The following is a 26,912-nucleotide window of genomic DNA, read 5'->3' on the forward strand; positions in this document are numbered from 1 at the left end:
AGTGCTGCTGCCGCCGGTAGTAGTGGTGCTGCTGCTGCTGCTGCAGGTGTGGGGGCAGCCCGAGGGGCTGCAGCTGTTGCTGGGCCCCCAACATCCCGGCCGCCCCCCGCGGCAGCTGGGCCGCGCCGATGGAGCAGCGGGGCGGCGACTGCGGCGGGGAGCTGGGGCAGGGCGGCGATTAGTACCCGCCGGGGAGCCGCGCCTAGGGCAGGACACACCTTCGGGTGGCCGGGCCCGCCGCCGCCTCCCCGCCCGGCAGTGCGGCCACACGGCCGGGGGCGGCCCGGGCCGGGTCGGGCCCGCTGGGCCCCGGGGGCTGGGGCCGGGGCAGGGGCCCCGCCGGGCAGGCAGCGGGCACCCTCCTGAAACCGCCCGGGTGGGAGAACGGGGTGAGTGTGAAGGGAAACGCTGTTCGTTTCGATACAGATGGAGATCAGTTGTGTTCTCTGCAAGGCACCACAGGCAGTCCTGGGTACCCGGCACAGGCCGGGGCTGGACACCTGTCCCAAGCGAGCCTGGCGCTGCGGAGAGCAGAGGTTTGTTACCTAACGCGGTGTGTTTTGGTGCGGGTTCCTTCAGTGCGCTGCCTGTAGCAGGCAAGCCCTAACCGAGAACACAACTCTGTTCTGCGTGTTAATGTAGTAATAACATAATTACAGAATATTGTGTAATAAATATAATCCTTAATAATAAACCTCAGATTCTTAATTTTGCCAGTTTGTTTCCTCCACGTGGTTACTGTGCTTTCAGGTCACGCAGTATAGTCACACACAACAAAAAATAGTTTCTGTAGGATCGCGTAATGCCAAAAGACCTTGAGAATGGAGCACTACTGGCTGCATTGTTCTCTATGACGTTACTTTACCCATTCACTGAAAGCTTCATCTCAAATTAAAAAGTGCTCACATGAAACCTGCTCAGCAGGCGGTTGGGAAGCTAAGAAGAGGTTTAGGATGAGGATGATACAACAGTTCCGTATTTTAAAGTACTGTGACATCTGGAGATATTCATCAAAAATAAAACGTTTCACTTTACCCTCAGGCATTAAACCCAAACAGACACCTGGTTTATCTATGGGGGTATAAAACAACAACAAAACACATTTGGAGCAAGTTCTAGCCCACTGGTTTCAAAGGCACTATATGCAAAGATAAGTGATATACCTGGACATAACAGAAATACATATATTTTCTCTTAAAACCTCATCTGTGGTTCAGCAGCTGAGAAAAGCTATTGATGGCTTCTGACACAATTAAAAAAATCCCTTGGAAAGCAACAACGTATGGTTGCAACAGCCCAGTTTGCAACAGGCCAGTCTCTATTTTTACACAAACCATTAGAAATTGCTTTATGCTTCAGTAGGAAACCACAGAAACTACAGTAATACTCCTCAGGGAAAAACAAGTGCTGTAATGCTAGACATAGAAAAAACTATTAGTTAGCCAGCTCACAAAATCTTACCAGTCTGCAGGATACTGCCCTGTTTAATAAAGAGTGCCTTGGAAATTTCTTACAAGGGTCAGCAGAAAGAAAGGCCTAAGTCATCCTATTGTAATGGAAATACGAAATAACTTCCGGGAAAGTCTGTGGATGTGGTAAGGCTTATTGGAGTCATAAATAATCACAGTAAGTAATGTACGCACAGGGATCTGTACCAGTTAATGAAAACCGCCTCAAACAAAGCACTTGAATTTTAATGTGACCTACGTTCTCTATACGTCTAAAACCGAACGTGGTATTTCCTTTTGTGTCTTACAGTGCTGCTACCTGTTAAAGGAGTTTGTGCTGTGATAGCTGGCTGGGAGGAATAAACCTGTACTTTGAAATGAAATAGGAGAGAAAAATACTTGCTTGGGAAGACCACTGCAAAATACACATTGTATCCTGGTGTCTACACTTAAATTACTGAAATTATTTGTCATGTTGAGGAACAGATACCTACACAATACCAGGCTGGGAAACTTATGAAGGGGTTGAGGAAGAAAGGGTTAAGAAGCCAGCAAAATGGCAGGGCTGCACAGCCATAACTTGATGAGGCAGAGATAAAAATCTGCTTTCAGCTGTAAGGAAAGCATTACAGATTGAAGGGGAAGTCATCACCAGCTGGTAAGTAGAGGCTTCGGTTTTCTGATCCTCCCTTTGAAGGAAGTGCAATAATGTACTTGAGGTTTGGTGGAAGGTGCCTGTCTGCAGACACCAATGCAGTGCAGCCACTTTGTTCCTCTTAACCTCTTTACCCTGGGCTACCTGGATCACGCTGTGCTGACAGTGGGAACACACCTGGCAGAGAAGGGCATGTGGGCAGGAAGATGTCTCTGCCCGTTCCAAATGGACAGCACTGTCTGGCTACAGCCTCTTTTCTCAGCAACCAACAAAAGACTAACACTGAATTCCCTCTAAAGGTGCTTTCAGACAAGACAGCAAGTGTAGTGCTCCAGCAGTTTACCAGTGACGTGGTGACTGTCCAGAAAGTGCTGCTTAAAGCACAAGTAGATCACTGTCTTTTTAAAAGACCAGCTTTGTTACATCAGAAATCATGTTTTTATGGCAAAAAAATAACTTGGTCATGGTGACAGCCTATTTTATGCAGGTTGGGCTTGTATGAGCAGACTGTACTTTCTGACTTGAGAGTCCTTTTATTTTTTTCCTCAGAGCTTTTGCTTCTCAAGTGCTTTTTTGCTCTTAATTCTTCATGGATATATATATATATAATGTTACATTTGTCATCAAACAGAATACAGAGTAGTCTCGGGGAAGGCGAACAATATACATGCTTCTAAACAATGACATTCTATCTGCTCTTTTGCAGACACATGTGACCCTGACACCTGGGAAAACAGAAAATGTGATCTGTGACTGCAAAGCTGGTACAATGTGAAATAAAATAGCACTTACCTGTTCTAGAATATCCTTTGTCCTCTGATTCATCTTTTCTTCATTAAACAACTACAGATGCTGGGCATATAGACATCTCTGGAACATCAGAACCACCTGAAGACAGATACAAGTCTGTAACACACAAATGCACACTGGGGTAGAGAGGATTATAGTGGAACTGCCAGGAGTTGAGTGGGGAAGGGGAAACAAGGGCCAAGTATTGAGCAAAGGTCTTACTGGGGAAAACCTAGCCAGGGTAGCAGAGGGAGCATTGGCTCTGTTGCCCCTGGCAGCCCCATCTGTCACATTTGTGCAGCAATTTCAGGATAGACAATATTGAGAGAAAATATGTCAGGTTGTTCTTTGTACTGCCTCATCCTTTGCACTTCTGGTTCATGCCTCCATGATCACACGTTCTTTATTTCCCAAGAGAAAAATGAAGAACGTCTTAGGAGATAAGTTGAGACTGCTTTAGGACAACACTAGTTAGCTATTTGTATTTTAATTCAAAATACAAGAGCAGCCATATAAGTTCTGACCGAGAGGTCATCTGGATCTCAAGCAGCAGCAGATGCTGAAAAACATAATTATATTCCAAAAGGAGTCTGAAGAGGACAAGTCACTGTAATGCTTCCCTCTTTACATTCAGCAATTATTTTCAAATTTGGGTATTTTGTAAGCACAATGTTTTCTCAGCACCTCCAATCTCACATGTAAAGGACTTGTTTGATACCCCCATTGAACTCAGGCCAACTTCTGGTGCCCACCAAGTCCTCTGCAAAGAACATTCAGCAGATCTACTCGGCTGCATGAAGAATGTCCTTCTGAATCTGACTCCTAGTCCAACAGCTCTTCTGTACAACTTTAACGCTTCTCCCTTAAGTCCTCTCTCTTCCAGGCTACAAAGTAAGAGAAAAGAAAAAACAACAACAACTCTCACACACACAAAACAAAACCAAACAACAACAAAAAATCCAGCCCTATTCAGTCTTCTTCATATAGATGTTATTCCATATCTTGGGTGATTTGCACCCTTTTCATGACCCTTTTCCAGTTCTACTAGATCATTCTACAGTATTTCAGAAGTGGAAAATTCATGGATTTTAATAATGGTGCAATGATGTTTCTTCTGTTACTTTCTTAATAGTGTCTAATGTTTCACTTTTTTTTTTTTTTTTTTTTTTTGACTGCTGCTGAACTCATGTTTTCTTGAGTTGTTTTCTATCTGTCATAACCACAAAGTCTTGTAGTAGAGCAGTAACATTTTGTATGTTCCATGTAAGCATCCCTGGATATTCATCCACAATGACTTTGCATCTGCTATATTTTATTTAGAAATGTTGTGTTTTAACAAGATATCTTGCAATGCAGAGATAGCAAGATTGGATCTGAAATGGTTCTAACATGATTTCAGAATTGCACTTCTTGTCATACATGATAGTGTTTCAGTAGTAAGAAAGTTCAGCAAGAAGAGAACTTTAAACTGTGTTTAGATTATGTTTTAAAGACTCACTTAACTGCTACCACTAACTAATGAGGAGTCTAGGAAGCAAACTGTTGCAACACTGAGGGAAAACCCTCTCATCCCATTAATATGCTTCTTGTAAACAAACAAACAAACAAACAAAACATGTGATATCAATTGTAGCTTGAAGTTTATACACTTCAAAAAGAAACAGAAATCATTGCAATATAAAAAAATAAACTGAACCTAATGATTAGTAACTAGGATGATTTACAATGTAATATTATCATAAGCATGTAAATATACTTTCCATTTCTGCTGTACCAGCAGATGTGAAAACTAATCTTTGTATCATAGTATAACAGTACACAGAGAAGAAAATAAATATAACTCAATAAGATTACTTTGTTTTATAACTACACTGGTTTTGTGATGACGTCAGTATCTTCAATAACTCAAAAGCTCAAGAGATTGTATTTCAATCTGTGGAGTGAAATAATGCAATACTGAACTTACCCTTAAGCAGAAGTCACTCTTTTGTTCCAACCATTTTCCCATTTAAATTGTTGAGGTTATTTAATAGTCAGTTTGCTTTGTTTCAGATAATGAATACTATGCGTGAGATTGGTGATCAAACCAAAAAAAAACACGTTGAGCCACTTTTCTCCTATCCATTAAAGCCCTTATTCAGCATGATAAGTAGTGAATGCCTCATTTTAATGAAATACTATCACTCATCATTTACCAAATATGACTGCAAAAACAGTTTAGGAATACAACATTGCATGCTAAATACAGAATTGTATCAATCTCTAAGGCTTAGGACACAACAAGTAGCAAAAGATGTCACTAAACTTTTCTCATGATCCTGCAAGAGTCCTCTAGACACCCATCAGCGACACCTACACTATGCTACCACTTTTAATTTATAGCTCAGCAATGTTCTAAGAAAACCGATAATGGAAAAGGGCCTGCAGTCATGTGGAACATAGTAAGGTAACAGCTGGTCTGTGGAGCTGGATACTTCAAGTGCCATGCCAAGGAGAGATATTACGTTCATTATGACCAAAGAGCAGGAAATGGGTTCAATTCCAAAACAATAATTTGCATTTCCCTCTCATGGGCAGACTGCCTAAGGAACAATCCTCACTATGGAAGGAGATAAAGGAGCTGGGATTGTGACATACTTTAAAATAAGTGCTAGTACCCTGGGCTTTAGGGAGAACAAGACATGGATCTGGCTGTTTATCTTTGCTTTTATTTGTACATGACTAAAAATGTACATAGAAGCAGCTGGTCTGTCTTTAAAATATATATATCTGTATATATAGGAATTTGTCTAAGATTAAAATCTGTTTGCAAATACTAAAATCAAGGGAGAAGGTTCTTATTATTTGTCATATTTTTAAGTAGACCGTTTCCCACCCAGTAACCTATCACAAGGAAAAAAGGGTATAAGGTGTGCTTAATTTCAGATGCATTATTATGTTCATGTTGTTCAACTGCTACAAAATGTCTATGGCCAAGTATGAAGGATGATAGGAATTTAAAATATCAAGTGTAGTTGATAGAAAGTTCCCCAGTCAACGTATGCCACAGCTAAGCACAGGTTAAAACAGTATCTGAAGAGCTCAGGCAGCCTGCTCACAGGAACTGGAAGAGGGACAATTTAACCTGCTTGCATGCTACCACATCCACACTGTTCTAGTATCCAAACAAGCTAACTGGAATCCATGTGATTTGTATCCATGCTGTGACCTATATATCCTCTTTTACACCATATTATTTGGCTACATATATTTAAACAATTATGCGTTATACGCATTTGTCTTTCTATCATGGAATTTCATTTTACTTTTAGTTTCTCTCCCCTGGAGTGACCTATAAACTTTGCTATATTCCTATAACATACCTGAAATTTCAGCTTTTTTTTTTTTTTTTTTTTTTAAATAAAACATACTGCAAAATTCATTAAACAAAATTATTCAATTCAAGCCCTTCAATTAGGACTTTCTCTACTGAGAAAGCTTAAATTTGCAGTTGGTTTCTTACTGGTCAGGGAAGAAAAAAAAAAAAAAAAAAAAAAAAAAAAAAAAAAAAAAAAAAAAACACGAAACCAACTTGATGGCTTTTTTTTCCATAGATCTGATGTGGCTTCTCTCTGATTTCAGAAACAGAGCTCATGACAATCCTCCCACATCTGTTTCATCAGCTGATTAAAATGCAGATCTCATACAAGGTAACACATTTTTGGATGATGGGCGTTACTCTAACCAACTCATTATTAAGGGAATAAGTTTATGCAAGATCAGCAAGTTGGCCGCATAAACAACATGAAACAGTTCTTTTAAATAGGACTGGATATTTTGTTTATGACAGCTGATTTAATGGAAGGCTCTGTGACTTTTATAGCCCATTTAGGCATAAGTGTTTTTGTTACATCCCAAACCTTTTTGCCGTAGAGATTCTTTATCTAGCACAAGAAAGATTTTCAGATAACAGCCTTATGTAAAGTGATGAATATTTGGTTTTCTGATTGTGGTGTGGTGTGTATTGGAATACAATGCACAATACAATACAATCTCCCCTTCTCCTCTCCAAACAAAACAAAACAAAAGTTATAAAAATCTTGTTCTAACTTTATTCTTCCAAAAAATGAGACTTTTGGTGGTAGGGAATGAGCATGCTATTACACTTAATTTTATAACTACTTTTTATTTATATTTAAAGTTGGAATAAAGGCAAAATCATAACACTTTAGCCAAATGTATATTTTAATTTCACAATTTGAAAGGTTGTATTTCAAAGCCACAACTGCTGGGATTTCTTAAGGAAGGAATTTTTCTTTTGACCCAGTTCCACTAACTGTCTGTTTTGTGGCTTGTTTTCCTCATGGCAGCTGGAAGTATAGCAGCTGGCCAATCTGTTTTGCCCCTCTACTTTGACCAGAACATGAGAATTAATTGTGTTAAAGTAGAGCTAAGCCTATGCCATGCTGCTAGTAAAAGCAGTCACTTTCTGTCCTGAGAAAGTAATCTTTATCCTGAGTTAGAAATGGGCCTTAGGAAGCACAAATATTAATCCTGCAACTTTTTTTTTTTTTTTTTTTTTTTTTTTTTCCTTTCAGTATTTCACCCTCGTTTATGTAGATCGTGAGTCTGTGAAAATGAAAGTTGAAAGAGGAATGATTAATGACTGCTGCAGGAGAAAAATGAACAGAGCATTCCTGATGGAAGAAGCAGGGGCTCTGTCATCCTGTTCTATCAGCAGACTTGTTTCATTTCTAATTCTCTGAGGGGAGCACTAGCTTTAGAATTTGAAACTTCATACTGAACTGCCAAACTTCTTTGGTTCTAGCAACATTTCAGGAACCATGTAGGCACACAGCAGGGTAACGTAAAAATCACCAGTTTGGTAGGTTTTGTAAATCTGACCCAGAAAGCATTTTCCACTGTTAATCTCTTGATATGATTACTATTTTCTCAACTTGTGTAACTTTCCTCCTGGAGCAGAGATTCAAAAATGTCATCCAGACTAATATTTTAATTTCTACAGCTGCAACCTTCCCCATGTGCCTTCTCCTAGACAGCCACATTCACTCATGTTGTAAATGATCTGAAAAAAAAAAAACTAACATGATATGGAGGATTACTCTTTTCCTATGAATAATGTGATACTTTGCACCTTTCTCCAAGGGAGGTCTTTACACACGTATCCCATATCAGGTTACAGAGGAAGAACAAAGTTCATTGAGCAGTGAGAGATTAAAGGACCTCGGCTTTCACTAACTGCCTTCTGGTTCCTCATTTAAAGAAGCTTAACAAATGAGTAGCTTCCTATCATCCCTGGGTAATGGTTACTCTATGCAAGTAGCACTCTAAAGACGTACCCTGTTGTGGGAACACTGGTGATTTACATAGATATGTGGGTTTACATGTGCACAATACCAAAAATCCATACTGTTATTTAAATCTACATTAGCTGCTGCTTTTATGGCTATATCAGATTCTACATTTCCTTCCCAAATATTTTTTTCCATATTACAGAGATGCATTTAAATATTACCAGATTCTGTTTGCTATATTAACTTCTTCACATGTAGGTAATACTCCAGCTTTCCTGCTCTGCTTTCTGCTGTATGGTTCTCATGTAAAAGAACCATAAAAGAACCATTCTTCTAAAAGAACCATTTTTATTTGTGCACTGTTACATTTGTCTTTACTTGCATATCTTATAAGGAACACACATACTAAAAAGCCAGCATACCTACACACACACATTGAAGCAAGTCTATGCGTGATATGTAATATTGCTGCATTAGTTAAGTGCTGAAGAATCTTCTTTAAGACTTGGTTCCTTTTATCCTGTAACAATGGTGTAACAAACCCTTCATACAAATTTATCAGATATTAACACCTTTGGATTGTATTGCATGAAACAGTAGCTTCTTTCTGCCTGAAGTGCATTTTCAGTATTTAGATTGAGATTTAAATCTTTGTCATTCTGTTACATAGACAACTTATTAACCACGCATTAAGCTACCTGTGTTGTGTAAAGGCAGGATGTTAGCCCCTCGTGCTTCCAATGCTGCCATTCTGAACAGGGATGAAGGTAGGGCCCGGGTAGGCCACGGTGTGCAAGTGGCCACAACCCTAAGGCAGCTGAAGTCAGTGGCAACATTTTTATTTGTATTTGGTCACTTTAGTCAGTGACCTACGTGGGTTGCTGTGAATACTTTGGAATATTTGTTAACACAGTCATTTCCCTACTTCATACTGTTCTTAGACCAGTGAACGAGCTAGAATCTCCAGAAAAACAGGTACAGGCCTCAAGCCAGATTTAAAGAGGCTTAAAAACTTAAGAAAAAACTGTTTTAGATTACACTGTTTTCATACAATCTTAAAGGCAACATGAGATATTTTTAATACCTGTAATGAGACACGTCCTTACTTGAGAGACTATTGAGGGCAATCAACATGACAAATTTTGACTTCCTTTGCAGGGGACACATTGGTCTTCCATGCTAATCTATACCATCTGAAAAACAAGACTTATTAAAATAAGAATATTGGGAAAGTTTTCTCAAAAAAAAAAAAAAAAAAGGAAAAATAAATAAGACGTGGCAAGGGTCAAGGGTCAGGCACTAGTTCTTTGAGTGCATGGTCTAGGCTATACCTGGATTCATTGATTTTTATCAGCTATTTTTATCAGCTATTAAATCTTCTGATAAAATTCCCATTTTAATTATATCAGAAAAGATTTTCCCCCATTCCTAGCATCCCAACCTCTCCATTTGAAAGGAAGATTATCCAGACAGTAGAATGAAAGCATTTCAGAGCAAAGAACACATGGCTAAACTAAACTCAGTGTAGTAGAGAGATGTGCTTTGCAGACAGTAAAAGTGAAGAGAATGAACTGTGTGCTGCTCCACAAACTACTAATTCTGTGGTCAGTGCAATTTACGCTGTCACTGCCAGAACTCTTAATTTAATAATTGCCTTATTATTTTAATTGCAAGTCAGCTGATAAGTCAAGTGATCTGTCAGAAAGACACAGAAGAACCTTCTTCTACCTGTAGTCACATGTAAGAGGTAATCATCATGAGCCTTTCACAAATAATCCATCAGTCATCCATATATCCACCTATCACACTTTTTGAGAGACACAGCTGATCTGCGAGCACCAAGTTTGCAGTTTTATGAATTGGGAAGAGTACTGGAAAATCACCAACTATCAATAATAAGTTGTATAACGACAGGAGTAGAAGAAATAGAATATTCTTAGGCAGGACTGGCAGGAGTTTAAACCAGTTCTGCAGGAAGCTTCATGCACCAAAGATCAAGAAGAATGCTAATGTACATCCATTGAACAGAATAGGAGCCAAAACTTGATATAAGGCACATAATGAATAATTCTATACAATCAGCTTCTATACACCCACAGCGTATCTAAATTTATAAGATGTACACACCATTGGATAAAGTTTAAATGCGTTTCCCATCATTGTAGTATCCAATCTGCTACAACACGGGACCATATTGGGATTGAGTAGACCATTCTGTTTGTTAGAAACTTACCAGAATGTGCTGGTATTTTTATCTCATAAAAGCTGTTCCATAAACACAGTACAAGACCTCTGATTTCACTGAATGCATAAATGCATGCAAAGAATTTCATTCCAGGATTTCGGACATGAGAGAGCTGTCTCTATCAGATGAGCTTAACTACCCTTCCCCCAGCCTAGTGAGTTAAACGTCTTTACACCAGGAAAAGTGTCCTGGCTTCACAGATAAGAGTTTCAGAGTTCTAAATGACAAATTCAGAATTTGCCTATGGAATATACTTTAAGGGAAAACATAGGATAGCCTCCGAGAGACTTTTTTCTTCCCTACTAAATAGTTTTCCGGGACAGGATTTTGAGAAGGCAAAACTGGTCCCTGTTCCTGTTACATTTCTGTACACACTTACATATATTGGTAGGGTTTTGTTTTGCTCTACCTTTTTATGGATGTAACAATTCAAGCGTGCAAGAATGACAGTTATAATTTCATTAATACTTTAAAGATCCTTTGTTAGTCTTAGAAGAAAAGTTAGAGAGGACTACAAAGCACCATGATTATATTTGTTCTATACAATTGTAAAACCTGCTTCTCCAAGCCACCCAAACTGAAGAGGTAATAAACCAATAAGCCCAATAGAACAAAAGCATATCAGGATCATAACTTTTGCCTTGACAGGAAAGGGAAAGAAATCAAAGTCAGTGTCTGCTGAGGCTGAAGAGGGATGAGGCACACTCTTTTCTGTTCTGGACTCATAGTCAACAGGAGTGGCAATGACCGCCAGGTCACTTCTCTTGTACCAACACCATACCTAAAAGCTTTTTAAAGTTTTTCAGTCCCTTTCTACCAACAGCATTACCTCTGTAGACAATCTATTCCAGTGCTTAACTGTTGTCATCAGAGCATTCTCTCCAAGTTTATCTTACATGTCCACAGCTGCCACCTAAGAGCATTATTTCTAGAACCACTTGTGGTGGACCGAGAGAAAAGTGCTCATTCCTTTCCCTTTTACAGGTTAAAGAATGTAAGACAATAGAGTGAATCCTCTCAAAGAAATATCCACTTAAAAAATAATAATAATCAAACCAAAACAGAGATATCTGAGAGTACCAAAAAGATAAATTGGCTACCTTGGTAAGTGCACACCAGACACACTCATATAGAATTAGTCAGGTGTTGCAAAACTAGCCAAGAGAATCCCCAAATCTCTATGCTTAGTCTGGAAGCTCTTTGGGTTTGCTGAAGAGGGTGCAAACCACACTCACAACAGGATGTTAGGGAGCCGATGGCACTAGGAGAGGTCACCTGGTTTACTTCTTCCAGGAAGGACCTTCAGGGGACTCTCAAACCAGGAACTAGAATTGTTTGTTATTAAAACAACAAACACACACACACATGAAAATAAATAAATAAATAAACACAGAGTGAAAGAGCCCATCACAGTATTAAAGCAGAGGGCTTTATTCCAACTTGCTGTCTTCAAAATGGAAAAGGGGATGCCATTTCATTTCAGATTTAAGAATCAAAAAATCATATACAAAATAAAAGTAATCGTGGTGCTGTAACTCCTTTTCAAAATGCCTTCAAAATACTAATTTCATTACCTGCAAAAGTTGTGAGAGCTGATGGAGTCTTAGTAACTTACACTTACAAAAACCATGGTAATTGTGATACTTGTTACTCCGTTTATGCCATTAGTATTTGAAGACAATAAAATGAGAAGTTGAGAATTTCAACTTTTTTTTTTTCTAAACTTTACAAATTCTGTCTTATGTTCTGCACCTTACTTCTCTCACTGAGATGAATTCTGCATTATAATTTATTGAAGTTACCTCATTGGGGGATACTTTTAAATAGGATCCAAATTTATAAACAATCTTGAATTTGAAATGGCTCTGTCACTACAGATTGGGCTAAAGTCTGAGCAAAATACAGCTCACAGGGAAAGTCACTTAGCTGACACAAATGATCTTAGAGGTATTCATTCAGAAAATTTACAAAATAAAACAATTTAGCACTTAAGTGAACTGTCTATTTTTAGTAAAACAGTTGTATGGAATTCAATTTCATAATTCACATATTTACAGTATGGTAATACTGGAACAACAGAATGGATCATGCTGTGTAACTCGCTGTGTAGACTAGAGCAGAACTAAGTATTTCAGACTTATCCTAGCACAATGTATTGGTAAAGATAAGTGACTTCATGATTTTCCTGTGACTCAGATTCAAGCAGTTTTGATTTGTAATCCTGGAGTTGTTTTTGAATGGGTGTCAATACACAGAAGTCTTGTGCAAGCATTTTACAGAGAGAACTATGGTCACAAAGCAGGAAGAAGGTGCTTTGTAGGGTGGAGTTAAACTTCAAAGACAGTGGAATAAAGAACAGTCATCACTACACCTAATAGCTGTCCTTCTATTATAATTAAATGGAACATTCATTTCTAAGTGTTATGACATTTAATCAGCTATATAAAAATAATAATAGTAATAAGAACAATAAGCATCTTCACCGAAGTTGTTACAAGAGCAAACCAGGATCACATACCCAATGTTTCTAAAAGTTGTTACAAGCAAGGTGTTCTAGACCATAAGGACTGTCCAAAATATTTTCTTGCAACATATCCAGAGAAGTTTCTTTAATCAAAGGGAAAATTTACAATAAATCCCAGAGTTTCTGCTCTTAAAACAAAACAACTATACTCTGCCATTGTGTTGCTTCTATGTATCCATATAAAGATGTGAATTAATTTTTTTAGCCAGTACACATTCATGAAATATTGTCATTTTTTACCATATTACAGCAGGCAGACTAAGTAAAGTAATGCTAAATGATTCATCACAAAGCACAGTATTGTAGCTGCAGACCCAGAATAAGAACCATGATTGTGTATGCTTGAGCTTCTTTCTCTGATTTTACACAATTTTCCTTTCCTGCAGAAGAAACTGGATTAGATATTCCTTTCTTCTGTAGTACAGCCATTCTAAAATTAACTCTCCCCCAATAAATGGGTGTTTTAAACTTTTTAAACCCCAGACCTTTAGAGTAAAAGACTAAAACAATAAAAAAGATGACAGGAATGTAAAGTAATACATTTGATCTGTTTTGACACAATTCATGCTCCAGAAAACAAAAAAAAAGTGCTAGTTTTGAAATACTTGGGGTGGAAAAGAAGGGGTGAGTCCATTGACCTTAGCAGTTCCTACTGCAGGTTTTGTATCTGCTTTTAAGTGGCTTTATGGGCAATCGAGCACTGACACCATGCTGGAACCTTTCAAGCCCTTCTTGAGCTGCATGGCTCATAGAAAAGGGTCAGCACAGGCCACTAGAGCTACACTAAAACTATATCCACAAGTGACAAGTACTATTCAGGTTATGACAAAGCTGACAGGATGATACATTCTCAGCCTTGTGCTTTTTCAGTTCCCTGCAGCATATGTCAGCTAGGTACTCGAAACAGATTTCTTTTGTTGTGAGGTTTTGTATGTTTGTTTTTCAATGAGCCACTTTCAACAAGCTTAAAAACCACCAGTGATATCCTTGTTACTTACTGCTTAGGAAATCCTTCTTCAACTAACATGAAGAGCTCTTGGAAAAGAAAAGTACCTGTTATGTTCCAACCAGTTTTACAAGTGGATAAAACTAGCAATAGAGGAGAATCACTAGAAGAAATCATCACATATCTTTTGGTTTTGAATACAGAGATACAACAGAAGCTAATGTCTGAATTCCAAGAGCCATCTTGCTGTAGAGAAAATTCACTCTTAGAACAGAAAAAAAACAATCACAAAGAGCTGCAAGTACTGCTGAGCTTGGTCCATATAACCAACCAACAATGCTTCTGCATATTCAGTATATAATGTCCATCCATCACTCCCATTGATGTACTTGAAACATCAGCTGGGTCAGCAGCTAGCTTTGTAACTCCTTCCTAAGAGTTCCTGTTCCTCACCTTTCTGAGAAAAACAACCACCACCTTTTCAATTACTTTAAAGAATGGCCGATTAATCTCCCTTTCGTACATTCCAGCCAAACAGTGATGGTGAAGAATTTTCTACTGAGCTGGGTCTTATCTTTAGACTACTAATTTGGCAAAACAGTTATCTCCAACCCCTTCTTAACAATCTCTAATTAATTAATTTTTTCTTGTATTATTATGTGCATAACGAGCAAATGATAGTCCTACCAGCATGAGCGTTTTTACTGGATGTTACGCACTCTTTCCCACACTTTGCAATGGCACTGTATTTGTTATTTAGAACAAACCCAGATTGTTCCTGGAACTGTGCCTATAGAAACCACTGCAGTAATGTGTTTATGTGATATATAATTATAGGCATGCTTTAACCTGTCCAGAGCCACTGCAGAACAAGTTGCATTATCAAAACCATAAACCAGTCCCTAGATTAACTATTCAAGCTGATATATTTTTTCTTCATTAACTAATATCACAGAAATTAAATGAACACAAGTTACATTTTTGAACTTCAATAGAAAAGATAGCAGCTATAAAATATTCCAAGCATAGTCAAAACTACTGAATACTCTCTAATGCAATAGTATGTTACTTTTTCTGACACCGAACACCAAAACAACTTTTTTTTTTTTTTCCTTTTAATAAAAATTGTAGATGCTTTGCTATATTTTCTGTTCAAGTATCCTTTTTTCCTCACATTTTTATTAAAAAGTTATAAGGAAGAATTTTTAAATCAAAGTACTACTTCTGAATATGTTTTATCCCATACCTCAAATATCTATTAAGTGATGTCTAAGATAAATTTCTAAAACCTTGCTTCAGTATTATCTAGTGAACTTTTTTTTATGTTATTGTATAACTTGTTGCTACTCATACAGCGTAACAACACAGTTAAATAAGTAGTTCCAATAGCATTTGTATGTAATGCAGTCACATCTACAGACGACATAAACCAGAATACAAAGTGCCACTGAATCCAGAGAGAGAGGAATGAGTGGAGAGGGACAAGCAGGGCATGAGCTGGTGGCACAGTTTATCATTTTATTTTTGCTTTGCAAATTTTATTTTGGATCAAATCCAAACCGAGAAGAGATGTACTTTACAATCATGAAATGGATGTGGTCAAAATAACACAAGAACAGCTGGTCTCATTAAAATGAGTTACAGATGGCAGAAATCTTGTAATAGCAATCTAACAAAATTTGGTAGAAAAATTGTATGATCTGACTTATCTATTCGCTGTGAGTGTATTCCTGCAGATGTGGGGAAAACAACTTCTGCTCTCTCATATCTAATTTCTAATTTGCTACTCCAGTAATATTTACTGTGTGAAAAATATATATACATTTATTTAGATTTACTCCACAATTATAATCAAATATAAGAAATAATTACACAATATTTTCATATTGAGTTCCCATAGTGTTTTTCTGGGACATACAGTATTATTACATCAGGAAATTAAAGATTGCACAGTAAGTTAATGCAAGCCAGTATCTTGCACTGACTCTGATGAAGTGGAAGAAGAAAGCAAAGAAATACACTGAAGTACCACCTTACAAAGGTAAGTGGCTTGAATCGGATGAAATTTGCTGTCCCTTTTTCTATGATGTGGAAATATGAATGTATGTTTATGGAAATATGAATTTATAAAACAGATTAGACAAATTATTTTCTGAAATATTCCTTTCTCCCTATTATTTTCTTCTGCAGAGTGATTTTCTCACAACTGTTTTCTGAGTGTTTTCAAATCTGAGGGGCACATTCTGAACTCAGTTATGTGGCTGTAAATACTGAGTAACTGCCCTGAAGTTATTGGAATGACTCCAGAATTCATTACCTCAGAAGTATGTGAAAAATGTGTCCTGTTCTCCACTACGGAGACAAATGAATTTTACCAACCCAAGTGAGACAGGGAACTCCTGTTAATGGTATTTTATACCATGAACACAAATGTCATGTTCTCCCTTTACATGCAGAGTCTTTAGCAGTAAAGTACATTTATTTTATGTTCTACAAGAACAAAGAAAGAAGAAAAAAGCCCACCTCCTCACGTCCTTGCATGCAAGTAACGCAGCAGTGCTAAAGCCTGCCTGACTCTGCATCCCTGCACTTTGAATATTGCTGCTGACGTGCTCAGAGGGTTCACACGAAAAGGGATGGCAAGTGTAGGCCCTTTGTATAAAGGCATATTTAAATAGAAGGTCATTCAAGATAATTCTGCCTATGAACAAGACTTCATTTGAGTCAACACATTTTATAATTACATGTTACCCGTAAAGTGAATTTTTGGATGTTATTTTCTTTGATATCTTTATGACTCATAGTTCAGTTGAGCAAAGCAAGCTACAATTTGCTAATGCAAGTGTGTACAAATTTGAAACTGGTTAGGTCGGGTGTGTCTGCCTATAAAAACATACGTTTTCTTCCAGTTTTCAATAAATGTTACTGATGCAAAATTATCTGAATACTTTCAGTATTTCACAGTTTGAATACCATTCTTTCAAAGTTAATTCAACTGGGTAATTGCTGAGGTTCAGAACAGAAAACTGCACCAATTCTGAAAAAAAAGCAGTAACTGAGTAAGAAGTTGTCTATCTTGATCAGGTCACCTAGATTATATAACCAGCTGACAGCAGTTTATGACACCTTTTGTACATGCAGGCCCACTCCCCTCACATATCCTATGGAAAACAGGGGGCAACTGGTTTTCATTTGAGAGAACTAAGAAATTCCTTTTGTTTTGCTTCAGGCTGTAGCTCATAGTTTGAAGAGCTTGGAGCAAATCTACTCCCTGTTTACCACTTTGCAAAGAGGAAGGAAGCACAGTCTACAGCTCATTTCTAGTGCTACGTGGAATGTTTCCAGCACAATTTGCAGGGACTCATAGTACTACAGTTTCTGCATTAAATGGACAAGTTAGACAAACTAACCAGATACAGTGAAGACTGGCAGCCTGGAGGCACTCACAGCTCTACTCTCCCTTTCAATGCTTTGGGGTTTGGCTCAGGCACTGGAAGAATAGAATAAGGCACTCCTAATCCGAGAGTGGACATCTCTGGAGCATGGGTAACCTACATAATGCGAGAGAGTCTGTAAACTGCTTTGGTTATGCTAGCAGCCAAGCAAATCATCCGCAATCCCCAGAAGTAGGAAAAAAATCAGGTAGTTTGATCTAAATCTACTAGAACAAAAAAGCTCTCTTCTAGTTGAAAATATAGTCTTTAAATTCTTACTGTCCTCCCCTCAAAGCTAGTACAGCTGTTGACCATTACCAATTCAGAACTGGAATGCAACCGTTGTCATCCCAGTATAAAAACAAACTCAACAGTTTTTGTGGAGTTTTATCAACAGACTGAACTTTCAGGAAAAGAAATATTAAAAAGTAGGTCAAATTTAACTGTAAATAGCTATTCCCAGTGAATTTAACGGTACTATTTTAAGTCTTGATTTAACAATCATACAGTTGAAATATATTTTATGAGAAAAGTAAGACTTACAAATCAACATTTCAGCTTACTAATTCAACTAATTTACTGCTTTGCAATATAATTTGTTTCATTCATACATTTATAAATATGTTGAAAAATAATTGTGTAATTTGCTTTCTCAAAATAAATGTTTTTTTTTAATCTACAAATATGAATGTTTCAGATGAACTGAGTAATTAATATACTATCTAAAACTGTGATTATTTAATAAACACAAAGCAAGACATTGGACTAAGTATGACTCCAACTGTGAGTGATTTATAGTGATAAAAATACACAGATGCCATCTGTACCAACAGAAGAACACTCATCACAAACTTGTTTTCTGGTAACACTTCCCTTTCATTTATACTGAAATGAGCGCTATTTTTTTAAATGATACTGACAGTAAAATATGGCTACTTTTAAAATGAGAAACATAACCATAAGATAAATACACTGAAAACTGAATTAAAATACTCATTTGACTTGCCCGAGGCCTCCAGGATGTATGATTGAACGGTCACCAAATATTAAGCTACGTTTGCCAGACTAGCTATGCTAGCTTAGTAGCTGCGTCCATACTAAGAGTTTTTGTTGGGTGTAACATCCCTCACCCCTCCCTGAGAAATTCAAAACAAAACAAAAAAACCTACCTCAACCAAAATGGCAAAAGCTTTAAGTTCAGAACCCAGCCTAAGTCATTAGTCTGACCTCATCAGCTTGTCTGTGATACGTTTGCCAGCATCTCTGCCAGTTCAGCATTAAGCAAGAGAGCCATGGGGTATGCACCAGGGAAACTAGGGCAGGTAGTTAGAACACAGTGATAAATATCAGTCAACTTCAAATACTAACAGCAAGATCAAAAGAAAAGTACAATTTAAATAAAATCTGCACACGGAGAACTTCATTAGCAGCAGTTACAGAAACAGATATGATACCCAAAGCATTATTAATTTACAACCCTGCACCAGATACTGAGAGTTTTGAGAATTATGAGAATTACCATCACCCATATAGGCATAATAAACTGATGGTAAGTGCAGTGTGCAGCATAGGTTCTAGCATATCCCCTGCTGCGTATGCAGAGCTACAGCTGTGCTGTCATTGCCTTGCATTCTTAATTCTGAGTTCACCGTGAGGAACTCATTCTTAATTCTGAGTTTACAATGAGGAAGGCAGATTGCATACTCTTACAGCCTCTTTTTAAGAAATTACTATCATTGGCCTTAAAATACCTCTATTCAGTTTGAGGTTCTAAAATACAACAAGAATGTAAATAGAAGTGCAAAGTAGATCCATATTTATTTCTGATTTGTCTGCTGCAACCATTCTTCCACCCCCACTTCTTTCAGTTTTCCAGCCCTTCAAAATTTCCTTTGTATCAAAAAACTGACAGATTTAGCTCCTGAAAACTTCAAGCTAGTTTTCTTGTTGAAATTTAGGAAAACAGAACAGCTGTCATTCAATCATACTTCAGCAAGTGGCAAGCCTGTTCACTTCCAAATGTTTATTCCCCAAGAATCAACACTTCAATGGCATGTCCTACTGACATGCCATAAAAAACACATTCAGATCTGTCAGACGTGGAACAAACACGTCCCAGAGACCAGGGTTCCAGAGTTCCTACACATCTGATGTTTAAGGTATTTTTAATATCTCTTCACTGTTCTAAACTGTGCAGATTTTTTGATCCAGTGGTGCACTGTTAGATTATTTATTTACCTTCTTGGAGTAAGATTTGACAATAATTCTACCTAAAGCAGTTCACTACATACAGCCAATGGTAATGAGTAAGCAGCAACAGTTGCTACAAGCTGAATCAATGACGCCGCTTCTTTCATGCAGATGTTATTATTCTGGGGTCCAAACAGGACCATACTAGTCTGCTACACTCAAATCCAAGATCTTTTTCCTCCTTAATCAAATTGTGATGCTAAGCTTTCACTTAGAAGCTGGCCAGGAAGCAGTCATTCATGAGTTCCCTTTGACATTATCGTGAAGGTTCTCACTAAACCTTCCAAAATGAAGTATACTGAATGCAGTACAAAATCCAATTTATTAAGGAATAGGGAAAGACATATCTAAAAGTCAGTTCTTGATAGCTTTTCCTATATGAAATGAAATAACTTCTTGATTCCATACAAGTATCACAGAAATTAAAAATGAGTTTACTGCTCTACGAGAAGACAAAACCCAGCAGTTTAGTTCCCATCATTGAAGCCACACTACACATTCTAATAGGGGTGGATTTTAAGTTCAAATTTTGGTGCTTCTATTTTCACTATTGGATTTTCCACGCTAGTGAAATGCCAGTTAGGTGTTAGGAAGAACTGCAGAAACAGCTGATCTAAAATTATTTTCTATAATGACATTCTCTTTCTGGACACAAATAAAAATTATTTATAGAGATGTATCTGTATAATGCAAAGACATGACTTACAATCCCTAACTGGATAGATGCACAGGAAAATTCCATATGATGCTGCAAAATGCATTCCTCTAAACTTCTTTTTCTTGCAAAAAAAAAGTGGAGAAAGTTTGCTTCAGGTAGCTGCACTCAATACCACAGAGAACAACAGAGCAGAAATAATTTAAATGTGAGCAAAGACTGGAAGAGAAATGCTAATTTGACAGTATTTGATATATACATTTGTAAAGGTTCCAACATGTACCAACAGTTTTTGTACTCCCATACCCCAAAATTAATAGAGAATGTGTTCTAGATATCTCTGTGTAAGAACACCCATAGAGGAAACAATTGACTTTTGAAGATAAATGTCACTTTATAATTTGTGCATAAAACAACTCAGCTTGAAGAATAGACAAAGTGAACTAATTCTTTCTTCTATCTCCTGAAAAAGCAGACCAAATGTTGTAACTCTTAATCCACCAAATTTCGTTGCAGTTGCTGTTATGGGTACGTAATTCCATTCCATTATCCACACCGACACTTCTCACAAGGACTGCTGGGCCTCAAATTTTGTCTCCATTTTACGGAAACTCGTCCTGCTTAGTTACTTCACTGCTCCCCCAGACTTCACCTTTTATCTACAAATGGCCGCTCTTAACGCTTCTGCTTAAAATCTGACAATTTTTATTTAATTGAAAGAAAAATGCCTAATCAAAGCCACTGAACATAAGCAATTGCGACATATGGCTCCCCAGCTGGGAGAGTGTCTGACCAACGTACCAGCAATTTGAAAGACAGAGACAAACAGCCCTATCAAATACCCTTTCACCGAGGGACAGGTGCACTGGGATGGAAGCCAAAAGCCCATGCCTCAAAGACCCAATTATTGAGCAAAACCATACGAAGGCAGCAGGTATTGTTCCCCCGTTTTACAAATGAGGTTAGTAAGAGGTTGCACAAGAACCCTTTTCGAACTAGCTGGGAAGGAATCCATATGTCTATTATGACAAAACCTATTTTCATCCACTTAACTGACACTCAGAAAAAACTAACCCAAATGGATGCTTCTGGCTTTGCAAGGCATGCAGACACTTACACTTTTATCACCAGCCTCAGTGTAAATATTTAGCCTATCACAAACTATTACAGGGTTTCTGTGAACATTTCACTCAGTACGGCTCTCTTTCCTCGTATTTTCTTTGGGCTTAAGACCACACACCTTTCAACAATGTGATGCTATTTCCCTCAAGGTTGAATGGGAACAAACCCGCTGTTAGGAAATAAAGCAACAAGATGGTAGAGAGGGGATCACAAATCTGAACACAGAAGTGGTGGATAAGAGATTATCAAATTAAATTGGATGAATGCAGGAACTTTGTAGGATGAAGTAGTTCACGGGGATGGGGAAGGAAAAGATGGGGAGGGAAAAAAAAAAAACTGCACTGGATTGCTGGACAAAGAAAGAGAAAGGAGCAGAAAAGGACAGTAATAAGGAGGAGAGAGAACTGCAGCTCTGTCTGTCAGCAGCTGAGATGTCTGACAAGTAAACAGAAAATCCCCCTAAGAAGCTGCAAGCAAGCCAAAATTGGGAATTATTTTTAAAAAGCAAATTTGCACATCAAAAATAAATTTTAAAATAATCACAGTGATCACTTTTTTCCAGAGATGCAAAATGCATAAAACAGGTCAAAATATGTTTCATTAAAATGAATGTATGTCTTAAAGGCAGACTTGGTATTTTTGAATTTATGGAACCAGAACTGTCTGCCTTCAAATGTATGTAAAGCCCTGTAAGTGTCTGAATAAACATATCCAATTCCAGTCCCAGAGCATATGCCAAGTGTCTTGGACACTTTCAACAGTCTTTCAACTTCTATTTTCAGACACAGAATATTTAAAATGCAATGTAATACTTGTTGTATTCAGATATCAGTCAAATCACATGGCAAAATTGGTACATACTTTAGAAGAGCTGACAGAAGTTAGAGAACACCTCCCTCTGCTGTTCCTTTCTTGTAAAAAATGCTACTTACGTCATTTTAGATCAAAAGCTGAAAATATAAAAATATATTTAACATAGAAAAAAAGTATTTTTCATGTTGCCTTTTTTTTTTTTTTTTTTTTTTTCTTAAAAGCAAACCACTAAGTCTACTAACCTCCGGCTCAGCAAAACATGAGAGAGAGGATTGTAAACTATATTCAAGGGGAAGCATATAGTCTGAGAAAGGAAGAGAAGCAGAAAACAACAGACAGGCATCCCAGTGGGCACACTGTCACATGTATTTGGACTGAGCAGATCTAGCGTAATCTGGGCATGAGATGCTCAGGTGAAACAGTCAATATTTAGCTTGGGTTAGTACTTCAGGGACAGACTGTTCCAATTTTCTTAGGTACTAAAAGAAAAGAAAAAAGAAAAAAGCACTTATTTCTATTCTGACCATGTCTATGTTCAGGCTTTAGATCTTAGGGGTCAGCCAGCCATCTGTACCCCACGCCCATGAAAGCTCCATTCCAAGTTCCAAGAGTTAAGCTCCAGAAGCCAGTGTAATCAATCAAATAAGGACACAGAACTGCCACGCTGCACCTGAGCGTCTTGTCTTTATCATAGCAAACCCTTAGGGAAAGAGTGTAAGAAACAGGTTAGACAGAGTGATCCTTCCTCAGATACTCTGCCCTAGCTTCTGATGGCCAGGAGTTTGGGACCAAGATTTCATCTAAACTGTTGTGTTTTGTAGCAACGGATAAATTCCAGCTTCATTAATTTTCTCAGTCTCTTTAGATTCTTTTTATCCTTTTGACCTTAATCACTCTGTGCTAAAAATTCTAAGGTTTGTGGAAACGTACTTCCTTACTTCCTTTTATTTGTTTTAAAACAACAGTCTGATAATTAACCACTTTGGGGGGCTTAAGCAAAACAGTGAATAAGCATTCTGAATTTACTTTCAGTTCCTTCTTCATTTTTATAGACATTTACCATATCTCCCTTCTCTTTGCTACTAAGCTTTTCCATGGAAAAAAATAATATTTATAGAGGTACACGTGTATAATGAACTTCCTACTTGTAGTCCATAATGCAACACAAAACCTTTGCCTGAAACAATGGGAACTGATGTTTCGTTAATTTTGTTCCAAAAACCCATTCTTACTTGAGCCCTTCCAGTTAACAGACTATGGAACTAATTTCTTCATTAGATATTTATCATTACTTCTGTACGAGGTAGGTATATGCACTGAACATTTTTCAACTCTCTTATCTACAAATATCAAAGGGAAATTTTAGTCTCATTTATACTTGGTCTTTCAGCGAGTTATTTAAACCATTGCAAATTAATTTGAAACTCTGTTACAGAGGAAAAAAAAAACAAAACAAAACAAAAAAAAACCTTAACTTCCACGGCCAGCTCAGTAACACCTAAACCATTTCAGCTAGAATGCATCCAGCACACCTGAAAGCTAAACAAAGCCCAAGGTCCTACATTTTTTTAAACTCATTTACTTCTATCTTTTTTTAAAAGCCAACCACCATAAAAGCACATAGCCCCAGAATATGGTGTCAAAGGAAGCTCTTCATCCTCTACCTACTGAAATACTTCAAACTTATCGCTTGCAGGTCACACTTAATCATCATCACTAGTACACAATATTTAATAAAGCAAACAGAAAATAATTTATAATGCCATGGAGTGGTATACAACAGTGATAAATGTCACACACTGTTTAATCTTATTTTACAAGGAGCTAAGTGTTCTGCTGCTACATTTGTAGCTTACGTCACCGGCATTTGTGCCTTTTCTCATAATTCCTCCAACAGTACCAGTCAGAGACCAAATCCCACTCACAGGCGTGGCAACGTGCCAACGTGCCAAAATTCCATTTGAAACATCTGCTGGGTACCTTCAGAGAAGTCCTTGACAAGGAGAGGACATGACTGACTTCTCTTACAGTCCTCTGGTTTGTTATTTTTGTTTGGTTTGTTTAGTGCATTGGCCACTTCCAGTGTAACTACAGAGCTGCCCTGACATGCAATGAGCTCACAGCATAAATCTCAGTCGGGCTCCGAAAGCTGGTTACCTGCACACAGACCAAAGAGCCCCATGCTATACGACTGCTATAATCTTTCCATATCATGTATTAACAGAAGAAAAAATCCTTATGCAGACAATTCCCAAATAACCAACACTGAACTGTTTGACTCAGCTTACTAGTACACTGGATTATTTTTACTATTTTTTTAAAATCTAATAAAAAACAAAAGTACAACCAAGGTCCTTCAAATAAAGCATCCTCATCAGGACTTGAATCTGCAAACACCAAGATGAAGCCACCACCAATGCACATCACTAGCTCTGCTACACTGGAAGCAACAAAAGCTAACTTTGATGTATTTGTCCAGATGCTAAAGGGGGATGCCTGAACAACCTCACGTTAAAGCACAGCCAGAGCCCAAGTTGTGGCATATTTTCTGCTGCACGTAGGCTGTTCTGCGGATGGGGCATGTCCCATCCTCTTAAACATTAACAAGTTCACACAATGGACATGAGGCACTGATTAACAACTGCCTAACGAGTTCTGCACGTTGCAGAACACAAACATTGCTTGATATATACAGCATTAACACACTTAGTCGCATGTTACCATTTGCATTTGCACCTGCTTTAGGTGTTTTAATATTACTTTTGAGAAATGAGGACAGCCACAGCCAGGACAGTCCAGACCCATCTAGCACCTGGAGAGCCAGGAGACCGGTTGCTGGGAGCCAGGGCTCCCTCTGGGCAGCATTGCTGCTGATGCTTTGCGCTCCCTCGTAGCTCCAGGGGTTAAGTCAACAGCTGGATTCTCACTTTCTCCAAGAGGTGCTTGGCGAGGTGCTTTACCACATGCTGCTATGCTGCCTGGCGGACCAACCATGTGGAGAATGGCTGAGGAATTTTGCTGTGCTGTCAGAAGTACACTGAACAATGTGGGAGTGGCATAAATTGTCTTTTAACAAAAAAGCAAGATGCATCTCCCTACATTTTTCTCACCAGAATAGCCTTCAGGTTAGGGCACAAACGTAGATAAGAAAAGCTCTTTCACATTGGAAAGCCCTGAAGATTACTGTCAGCTTCCCTTATGTGCCAATAAATGCCTGATGGCATATTACCTCTCCCTGATACCAGATGCCTAAATAAGAGCTCCTCTTTGAAAAGCAACTATATCCACTCTTCCCTTATTTTACCTTTCTTTTGTACCTGGGCTACTTTTTGGAAAACTAGTTTTAGAACTGCCAAGCCAGGGAAAACATCTCAAAAATAATAAAGGGAAATCCAATGGCAGACAGTTTCTGTCATTTTTTAACATTTCCAAGGCACAATTTATACAATTTATAAGCTCTCACTTATTGCCAGATGGAAAGCACAGAAGACACTGTACCTCACTATTTGAAATGCTAAAAACAGTGCCAAAACTTCTGTAAATTAAATGAATTATGAATAGTAAAAAAAAAAAAAAAAAAAAAAAAAAAAAAGAAGGATACATTACAGATATTCAGGAAGTTTTTCCATGATAACAGCTTACTTTACAGAGCCTGGTATGATATTTTCAAATAAAAACACAGTTCCTTGTTTCTTCAAATAAAAACCTTAAAAATTTATGCCAATAAATATTACTACAAAACAAAGAAACTCACTTTAAAAGTCTCTGGTTCAGGCATATGGTCAAATGGGTAAAAATTACATCAAACAAAATTTTTATGTTTTTATTTTTTCTAAAGGACTTTCATGCTTATATTAACTAAATATAGTTCTTAATACCTCCTCTTTTAATATGAATCCAGGACACCTCTTTTAATATGAATCCAGGACAATGTTTTGAACACCCTTTGTATGCAAGCATTCATAATAATGTAGTATTTTCTAGCATTATATGTAGCATATAAGGAACAAAAATGGTGAAACTCTGGGACCTTATTTCTACTCAAGGCAAGTTGAGTTTTCAGTTGTCATTTAATTTATGGAATGAGAGCTCTCATTGCCTATAGGTAGGATGCAGAGAAATGTTTGCTTTGTGAAATCTAATAAAAAGAGTTTGGAATTATTTCTAAATGCTAATATTACAAAAAATTTGCATTTCTGCATGTAAAACTCACTTTTTAATGTTATATTGCAATAAAATCAAGACACACATTGTGAACAAGACTTTCAGACCAATTAGGCATACAATTACATGTGCAGAAGGCATGCACAATTGTGCAGCTAATTTGCGCATGAAATTACTTTGATTGCACATACTAATTGGATAAATGTGTGTGCAAATGCCAGTAGTCATTTGTGCTAGCAATTATCCAGTGTGCATACATAGTCATGGCAACTGCATGCATAAATTAGATGCGCTCTTGCATACCTAACTGGCCTTGGTTTATAATCAGAAATCCTTTTTTTTTTTTTTTTCCCTTCCATCAGATCATTTGGATACAGTATTTATGGGAATTTTATATTTATTTCTTATCTGGTTGAACCAAAACTATGAATATAGACAAGAAGATGAACAGAACAGAGTTCTTTTGTAGAAACACAGCACCTGAAGTCTTCTCTTGATAAAAGAGAAGATGAGAAATATATAGCAGTATAAAACACAACAGGAACATGTTTAAATATATTTTCACGACACTAA

At 37.6% G+C, this 26,912-nt stretch overlaps 1 protein-coding gene and 1 long non-coding RNA gene across 2 annotated transcripts in view; both read right to left on the minus strand.

Moving 5' to 3' along the window:
• Nucleotides 1–180, minus strand: part of POF1B (POF1B actin binding protein) — an 18,040-nt gene extending 17,860 nt beyond the window's left edge. Inside the window, exon 1 of the mRNA XM_035323621.1 lies at nt 2–180. Within this exon, the coding sequence (XP_035179512.1) occupies nt 2–94 (93 nt within the window). The 5' untranslated portion in view covers nt 95–180. The remainder of the gene's footprint in view (nt 1) is intronic.
• A 7,584-nt stretch (nt 181–7,764) lies between these two features.
• Nucleotides 7,765–17,448, minus strand: LOC118165545. The gene is made up of 4 exons (XR_004750101.1): nt 17,312–17,448; nt 13,954–14,044; nt 9,293–9,379; nt 7,765–7,845 (listed from the first exon to the last, which is right to left on the minus strand). It is a non-coding gene; the product is annotated as an uncharacterized LOC118165545 (long non-coding RNA).
• Between the last annotated feature and the right edge of the window lie 9,464 nt (nt 17,449–26,912).

The sequence above is a fragment of the Oxyura jamaicensis genome, chromosome 4 (assembly GCF_011077185.1).
Source record: "Oxyura jamaicensis isolate SHBP4307 breed ruddy duck chromosome 4, BPBGC_Ojam_1.0, whole genome shotgun sequence".
In the NCBI taxonomy this organism is placed as follows: Eukaryota; Metazoa; Chordata; class Aves; order Anseriformes; family Anatidae; genus Oxyura; species Oxyura jamaicensis.